General features: G+C 36.9%; 1 protein-coding gene and 1 pseudogene across 1 annotated transcript in view; both read right to left on the bottom strand.

The window, feature by feature from the left end:
* The window catches only part of LOC107684282 (ATP-binding cassette sub-family G member 2-like), a 12543-nt pseudogene extending 9534 nt beyond the window's left edge, over positions 1–3009 (bottom strand).
* A 1282-nt stretch (positions 3010–4291) lies between these two features.
* LOC107684283 (protein phosphatase 1K, mitochondrial-like) overlaps positions 4292–9643 on the bottom strand; it is a 14419-nt gene continuing 9067 nt past the window's right edge. The window contains exons 6-7 of the mRNA XM_016480520.1: positions 6486–6620; positions 4292–6022 (exon numbers count right to left, since the gene is read on the bottom strand). Of these exons, the coding sequence (XP_016336006.1) occupies positions 5891–6022; positions 6486–6620 (267 nt within the window). The 3' untranslated portion in view covers positions 4292–5890. The remainder of the gene's footprint in view (positions 6023–6485; positions 6621–9643) is intronic.

Below are 9643 nucleotides of genomic sequence, written 5' to 3' on the forward strand. Positions count from 1 at the left end.
ACAATGGAGCGCGCTCTGCTGGACAAACTAAGTAGTTACACCATTTCAAGCATTTTATCTGCGTTATATGTTCTTTAAAAAAATGTTCATATCGGCAGCATATTCGGCGATACCGATATATCGGCAACAGGCTCATATCGGCCGATAATATCGGCAAAACGATATATCGGACGGGCTCTAATTTTCATATCTCAAAAATGGCACTGAAAGCACAGAAGCTCAGCCAGAGGCTTCTATTCACAAATCTAATTTTTGTTTTTGTATATACATTGTACGGATGTTTTGAATATACAGACCTCTTCAGCAGCAGGAGCACAGAATGAGCCGTACTAGCATCCAGACCGGTGGTGGGCTCGTCCAGAAAGAGCACAGAGGGGTCTATGATCAGCTCCATCCCAATGCTGGTCCTCTTCCTCTCGCCACTTGAGATACCTCGGATCAGCTGCGTACCCACCTGTACAGATTTACGCGTACATTTATGGTCGACATGCTTTGTAATGGGATTTTAGTGAGGCTGTTTAATATTTGACATGAAATCTCAGGCAGTTTCAGCAGTTTCTTATATGCTAGAATTCATTTTTGTTTTTATGACCACATATTATGAGGGATTACATGGATAGCCTGGACGAGAGATACGGTTTCACCTTTGTATCAGCAACTTTGTTGAGGCCCAGCTCTGAGATGAGGTGGTTCACTCTTGCCTCCTTCTCTCTTGGACTGATTTGGGAAGACAAACGTAGTGCAGCTGAGAAACTGAAGTTTTCTCTCACCGTCAGAGTCCCCATCACTATGTCATCCTTAACACATACACACAAATGTTGTAGACAATGTATTGATATGGTAAGCAAGGAAACTTAATTCAGAATCCCAATGTACTGTCCTATACCTTATAAGCACCTTTTAAGATGGCATACTGTATGAACTCATTTTAATCTAATGTTTTAATACGGTGCTCATATCATGCATTGTACCTGGACAACATAACCAGAAAGACATTTGAAATTAGGTGGCTGTAGGGCTCCATTGATGAGAACTTCACCAGAAAGACCTGCAGGATCCTTCCGGGCAGCGAGTACATCCAAAAACCTGAAAGAGAGGGAGGAGAGAACTCCATTTGAAGATGATAATAATGTTTCATTAGCATTCATCTAATTGATTCCGCATTACTGGAGGAAACCGTCAGGAAAGACGCTTAAAAAGCTTGTTAAACAAATCCGGAATCCATCTTATTAAGATGTGTAGAAGTCAAATATGTACTCACGAAGATTTGCCACTTCCCGTATTTAATAGCATTTAAACCAGGTCTCATGATCCCACTGAAAAGGGAGATAAAAATTAGATTATGTTATGTTAGATGAATGCTAATGAAACATTATTATCATCTTCAAATGGAGTTCTCTCCTCCCTCTCTTTCAGGTTTTTGGATGTACTCGCTGCCCGGAAGGATCCTGCAGGTCTTTCTGGTGAAGTTCTCATCAATGGAGCCCTACAGCCACCTAATTTCAAATGTCTTTCTGGTCTATGTTCATGTCACTTGCTCTGGAATTCATCAGGCGCTGTGGAAAAAATTAGGCACACCTATTGCACAGATATTGTTGTGCTAGTCTTAACGTAGAGTGCCATGAGCAAATGCTGCTCATCCTAGCAATGAATTTGAATGTCACTGCATTGCTGACAAGACACTTATGAGATTTGAAATGGTTACCAAACTATAAGACTGTTAAAACTAAGTCATCTAGGTGACGCCAAGTCTTTTATTAGATCAAGATCACACTTGACCGCATTTAACCTTGGTGATTTGCAAGCCAAGAGATCAAGAGATAGACTCACAAAGCCATTTCATAATATCATATAACTGACACTAACACTATAGAGAGAATGTCCAAAGAAACTATGCACTTGGCTCTGGGAAATGTCAAGCTCATTTAATGCCTTTAGAAGCAGCATTTTGGTTTTCTGCTCTCCATTGTTCTGGTGAACACATGTTATGCAGCACATGTAAAGGTAAAAGGGTTTTATAAAGCCTCATGCCACAGGAGAATTTGATGTCACAAGAGAGCTTTTGTATGTTTCATATGGCATAGGAGAATTTTCTATATTCCTGTGAGGCCGTAATAGAACTTTAAAAATCAATAGATGCCATTGTACAAAGGTTTTTTTTTTTATGACAAGGACCCCCAAATATGATAATCACATTGTGAGGCAAATATATTTGCAGTACTATTTAAAGAAAGAGAAATGCCTTTTTTTTTCTCCACAAAACTTCTGATTTATTTTTTATTCGGATTTATTTATAAACTAGGTTGTCAAAAAAAGAGCTACAATGAATCAAATGATTTCTGACCAGTGTTTCAAGAGGACAATACTACTACTGCCATAGCAAAACCTTTTTAAACTCCTATGTCTTCATAGAAGTTAAGTTCTTTTGATGTCATAGGAGAACCTTTTTAAATTCTTATGTTGTCATAGAAATGAAGTTTGAATGAGGTCATAGGAGAACCTTTTTAAATTCTTATGTTGTCATAGAAGTTAAGTTCTTTTGATGTCTCAGAAGAACCTTTTTAAATTATGTTGTCATAGAAATTAAGTTTGTATGAGGTCATAGGAGAACCTTTTTAAATTCCAATGATGCAATAAGAATATTTTAAAGCTTCCTCTGTTATTGAATACTTCAATAGAACTACTATAATGATCTAAAAAAGGTTTATAAGAACATTAGAAGCTTAACTGAAAAACATGATGTTGCAGAGGCCCAACGGAACATGAACCTTTACCAGGTTAAAGAGACTTATTAAAGAGGCTTATTAATTTGACCTTTTTCTTTGTGTGATATTGACTCGAGATCCACCAGAATCTTTATGGACTGTTGTCCTCCTGCAGATGGGTCCGCCCTTCTGTTCCACTCTATAATGGATGCTGTGGAAACTGACAGTGGCTCCATGTTGCTTCTTCATGAGCTCCATGCCGATGATATTTGACCCAGACATCCCATTTCTGCCCGTCTCCTCAGTGATTTGATCATGCTCAAAGACAGCATTGTCAGTCATCTTCTGTCAGGCTTTCTCCCTTAGAAGACATACACAATATAAAAAAAGTAATATGCTTGATTTGTATCAGGATCATGAATTCTACCTCTGCCCTACCTAACCAGGAAGAACATTGTAAGAGAATTTAGTAAGTTTTAATTATTTTTCAGATACAGTGAAAATGTTCAATAGCATTTTGTAGCATAGGCTTTAAGGAATGTGTCTTTACCAGAAATATTCAAAAATAAAACTATCCCATTAAAGTGTGACAACTAGTCCCAGTTTCTCCATATGTATCTTTGTATTTTTATATTCCAGTGTATCATGCATAACACTTATATTGCCATATAATTTAAATAAATATATATTGCCGTTTCTTTTTAACTATTTGTGAACTCTGTGAAAAAATAGCAAATTCTACACCAAATGTTTTTCAATGTAGGTGCAAAAACAACAGAAACGTTACAGTGTTGCACTAAACTAAATATTGCACAACCTTCAATTTACAGTATTAATACAACAAAGATGCTTACCCTCCTCACGTTGTTGCAGTGGACGTCTTGGGGTTATGCTGTTTTCAGGAGTATCAGTTGGGGAAAAAAATACAAATCTGACTGCTTGAGGAGGTGAGGCAGAGATCTTATATCGATGGAGCAGAGGGAGGGATTTGGGCAAAGGCATCAGTTTTTAAACCTCCACTGAACATTCTCCTGTATTACATTTACTGGGACACAAAATATAACGTTAAATTATTCACACAACAGCAAGACATCTTTTCAACTTAAAGCTGCAGTCCGTAACTTTTGGCGCTCTAGCGGTTAATAAACAGAACTGCATGCGTCTTGCGGAAGAACATTGTAGCCGGAGCTACTTCTCTCTGTTTATGTCTATGGCGAATCACGCAGGTACTGGGTTACTCCGCAGCGGTACCTACCCGAACCAGTCTAAAATAGTCCGAATATAAACATTTATTATAGGTATACCGTAGGGATTCTGGATAAGCGAAAAACACGGTTTGGAAAATGGATTCATGGTGTACTCGATTATTATATACATTTTGTTAATTTTGAACACAAAAAAAGCTACGGACTGCAGCTTTAAGATTATAGGCCTAGAAACATATATGCTTTTAGTTGTAAGTAAATAATAATAAAAAAGAAATTGGTTGGGATTACACTTTTGATGGCCCCTTGGATTTAATAAATAGTAGATTTGACAACACGTAAACAGGCAAAAATAAATCATGTTTATCCAACAAAGATGTTTCTGGTTAAACTTTATTCACAGCTGCATTATATTTCACAATAAACTGCATATCAATAAAGCAAAGTTAGGTCCATGTGTAGAGCAGGAAACACTTGCAGTTGTTTTACAGATTGTTCTAGGCAAGATCCATGAACAGTTGTATTAACACTAAATATAATACCTTCTGACAGAAACATAATAACTGAAGAACAGTACATACAGAAATAAAAGACCACTATCATACTGGATGTGCTTTTGGACCTTAAAGAGGAAGACATTAAAGGAAAAAGGCTGTTAAAAGTCTAAAATGATAGGAAATGCAGAATGAGAATGACAAGAGTGTTCAAATCAATTCAAGAAACAGCATCAGAATATGAACAGATCCACTGAACCGAGATGCCGACTTGCTGAAGTCACACGTGTATGGCTCTACAAATAAAAATCACTGGAACTCAAAGATTGTGACAGAAGCCTTTCCCATTAAAAGCTTTAGGTTTTAAAGTTATAGCAGAAAGGCTGCAATTAAAACAACAATGTCAGCGAATGAATGAATGAAACTCACTTTTCTGCTTTAACTAGGAGACTTAGAAGAAAATATGTATTTAAATATAACATACAATCGCATATACCATAGAGTTAACTGTCCATCATATACATTATATAAATAACATAAAACAAATGTCTGGACTTTGCGCTATGCATTGTCGGGAACACCACTGAACTGTACAATCTGAACAAAAATAGTTTGTCTAGTAACACTAAACAAGCACAAGTCACAGTTTAAAACTTCAGTTATGAACCTAAAGTTGAGTTCCTTACTAGAACGACTCAAGCATGTCAGAAAACAACAGATGTTTATGGAAAAGGCACAGGAAAACCATCAATTAATTTGCAAAATGGTCTTCAAGTTGGGTTGCGAATTCCCTTCAGTAGGAATATTTCTTAGAGTAGCTTTAAAATTGCTGGTTGTTAAGCCACATTTTGAACAAGAGACAAAGTTATAGAAATATGTGCTTCCACAAGGAATTGGAGTCCATACTTCAGTATACACTGTATGTAAATATGGGCTTATGAATATGCACAGCCATCAGACAAAGCCTGTATAGACCACTGAAATGTGCTTCTGCGTGCTGCTTAACATTCGAAGATTAGAGTTACGAGGATTACAAAAATAATGGAACCTTCCCAAATCTGAAAGTGCTTAAAATTCCTGTTCAGAAAATGAAATGAGATTCACAATAACATTACGGAGAACAGTTGTTGATTCCACTATTTTAAAGTATAGTATCTGCGAAAGTGAAAACCAGAACTGAGGTAACCAAATGAAAGATAGCACCACAGGTTAGGAGCTAAAAGACAAGGATAAACTCAAACCTCAGGGGAACTTGAACTCCCAACGGTTCAGAAATTAACAATGCTTGATTTGCTTCTCTAGGCAACATAGTATCATTCTGATGAGTCAATATCAACTCCACATTAAATGTGGGTTCTGGCTGTAATGGTCCTTTTTTGAGGTGATCCTCACAGGAGGGATTAGGAGAATATTGCACATTGGTCAATTCAGACTAGGGAGCCACTTCTGTGTATCAGTTAAACCGTCATTGTCTTATTATTTCTGCTTAGGCCCAGCGGCCACTTGAGACGAAACTGCGACTGAAGGAGAAGCTCACGTCAGAGCTGTTGTGTTTGCCCCAGGCACCGAACGGCACCACAATGATAGTGCTGTTGTCTTCAGCTCCATATTGAAGAGCCTGAGAGGGACAGAAGAGTTCGACGAGGAAAAAAACCAATAAAGTTATAAAGCAAATCTTATGCATGTTTAAACCTGCCACACGCACCCACAATAAAGACAAGAATCAATGAAACTGCATGTAGTTTTATATCATAGTAATAGCACACATCACACTATAGTTGATTTTGCTGGACATTCAAACAGTGGTTCAGAAATCAAAATTACCAGGAGGGATTTTTTTTATTATTTGTGTCCTTTTTGTAAACAACCTAATGAATCAACACTTTACAAATGAAAGGTTCTTCATCTCATTTGATCACTTTCTCTTTTTATTTTATTTGGAACTGCTACAAACTAAAAGACAAAAGGCATCATCTAAATATCTGGGGTAAAATTAGCCATCATTGAGCCCTTTGTTTCTGAAATTAATAATTAGAACATATACTAAAAAATAGTGGTGGATGTTGGATTATATGACTAACCTGCTCAGATATGCGTTGTGCGGCCTCTTTAGGGTCGTTACATTGGTTAATGATGTCACAGATCTCCTGACTGTTCATGATGAAGTTGATGCCATCAGTGGTGAGTGCCAGAAAGGAGTCGTGGACGTGATGCAACTGACAATACAGGCAGACTTAAATCAATACAACTTAAATTAAAATATAATTTAGTAAAATATTTAATAAATATTTAAGGCTACGTCCACACGAAGCCAGAGCTTTCCCTATCCAATCTTTTTTCCCCCTTGTCTCAAGAAATATCTGCGTCCACACGAAACCATGAAACCGACACAAAACGATGTAGTATACATGCCAGACCAGTATGTGGCGCTGTAATTCTGCCACAGAGATACACTAAAAATGGAGAAGACTTGGACTATGTGCATGAACCTTGCGCGCGGTATACAAACGAACATGGAACAATACATTTATTAATCTGTGTTAATGTTAGTTAATAAAAAGACAATCGTTCAGTGTTTGTTCATGTTTTTGTTGCTGTTACGTGACGTAGCGGTGTCTGACTAGGATCGAGACGTGGGCTGATGACGTCATCGTTTCAGAAAATATACGGATTCGCTGTCCACACGAAAACGCAAGGGCGGCGTTTTCAGATTTATCCACTCTGGGACCCGGTTTCAAAAAAATACCGGTTTCACTCTCCCAAAACGCCGAATCCGTGTGGACGAAACACCTATACGATACAAAATGTATACGTATGCAGCTAAACGCGTCTCCGTGTGGACGGGGCCTAAGTTACATTGAAAAATGTATTACAAGTATTTATTTATAAATAAAATAAATAATTGTATTATATTTATTTTGTTTTGTAATTATTATTTTTTTTTAATTATATTTAAAAATATTGACTCAAAAAGTAAAATTGTGTGTTTGTATATATATATATATATATAAATTCAATAGTCAGTAATTTACGTAAATAACAACATGGTAATTTTAATTTATATTATGGTAAAAATACGTTGTCAATACATTCTGAATATGTAAAAAAGTGAATTTCAAAGAAAAAGCTCTCACTGAAATTCTCTTAGTCTCTGGTTCTGCAATGACACCTGATGTCTTGAGGTCGAAATCTCCAATGCTGCGTGTCATGGCCAGTCTGCCATTGACGTGTGGTTGACCAAAACTATTCCATGTAATAAAACCTCCAGTCTTGCGTATCCTTCAGAAACAAACACATGGTGTTCAAAAGACATGCACTCACAGTGTCTCAATCTGCTTGGAGCACTTAGGCTAACTGCACCTCTCTTTTTCATCCTTTCTCTCAGGCGTGTGATCCACAGTGAGTTTGAGGGCCTTGCCTTTGCGGCACAGCATGGCTCGGCTGTCCCCCACGCTGCCCACCACCAGCTCAATCCCGTCTCTCAGCAGGGCCACTGTGGCCGTCGTCCCTGCACTCAACAGAGAGGCTGTAACACACCAGAGAGCGAGGTAGAATGGTTAGTTTGTGATGCGGTCACAGAAACAGTAAGACACGCAATACGGAGTTTGCATCTGTTACAGCACAATCACACACAGAAATTAAACAGCTATTTACTCTTAATCCTGTTCTGAGATTTGCATGTAATTCTAGTGTACTATACTATGCAATACTGTGCATATTTATGAGATATGTACACACTGTTTTGGTAATCAAGCATCTGATAAAAACAAATGTAAACTGAAACAAAAAAGAGGGAGTTTCCAAAAGAGATGATGTACTTGAGTGGTCAAGGCAAGCAGGTAGCATTGTACCTTTTTGACTATCTAAAGCACATAGGACACGTTAGAAAAATGAACACCATTGTTTAGGCAAAACATTACGCTTAGCATTGAAAAAAGCATTAAACAGCATAAAAGCAACTGATTTTAAGAGGCACATCTCTTTTTAGAAAATAGCATTTCTTCACTTAAAAATTACTCCCACAGTAAATATATTGTGCTTTTCTCTGACATCAACTAAAACTAGCATTATCCATACACAAAAAAAATAAATAAATAATAAATAATTGAACACAATGACTAATCAATTCTTTTCCAGCAACCAACACATGTGAAGAAGGCAGAGCACAGTGAAGAGAGATAAAGAGAAAGACAGAAAGGAAAGAAAGAGAGAAACGTCAGGAACCTTCCAAAAGTCCACGCAAGGACCCGCTGGAGCAATCTAACCCTCCGGCCTCCATAAAGGTACCGCAGAGCTGCAGCTCTTATAGGGGTAAGCTGGGTCCGCGGCTGTTGTAAATAACACGCACACACACAGGGCAAGATTGGACATGTCACGCAGCAGGCCACACTAGTGGGCTGCACACTACATGAATATGATGGACCTGGCATAATCCTATTTATTCTATCACAACAGCATTTAAAATACTTAACACAGATGAATCTAAAAAAAAAAACGTTTTTTTAACTATGTGCTAATATTATATACTAAAGGTGGGATTTAAAAGTCATCTTTGATGCTATTTAAATTCAAGGTGATGCTATTCCAAATAATTCCTGATGCATCAATTTTTCAGCAACAGCATTGGGTGCAAATCTTTACTATATTAAAATGGCTGGCTTATAGGCTAAATGTCTGTTAAGATGAACAGAAATGGAATAAATGAGTATAATAACTTAAAAGTTTAACTCAATAAGTAAAGTTTGTTAATATCAATTAGTGTGTGTAATTTTTCAGCCTTAAAATACAAATAGAAGAAAACAACAATGAAAATATAAACAAATAATTCCTATTATCAATTGACAAAAGTTCTGAGTGCCACAGCACAGATATTCGACTAGTTACGTCAACTGCCCAGTTGCAAGCAGAGAAAAGGAGCAAACATTTTCACTAAAATATTAATTTTGATAACACACTTGTTGTTTCTTGTCAAATTTGTTTAGCAAATATTTTTTAGGAAAATCATTTAGGAGGATATTTTTATAAGAACAGCAGCTATATAGGACTATTTTTTTTAACCCACCCCTAGTATACACAAGCATGTTAAGTGCTATCTATGTCGTGATGGATGCATTTTACAGAGCCAGAGAGAAATCTGTGAACTATAATGACTATAAGGTTTTCACTGCTCCGTATTAGGGATCATTGTTTATTTTATTTTATTATATATATATATATATATATATATATATATTGTGCA

This window comes from Sinocyclocheilus anshuiensis, unplaced genomic scaffold (assembly GCF_001515605.1).
Source record: "Sinocyclocheilus anshuiensis isolate Anshui unplaced genomic scaffold, SAMN03320099.WGS_v1.1 scaffold1371, whole genome shotgun sequence".
Classification (NCBI taxonomy): Eukaryota; Metazoa; Chordata; class Actinopteri; order Cypriniformes; family Cyprinidae; genus Sinocyclocheilus; species Sinocyclocheilus anshuiensis.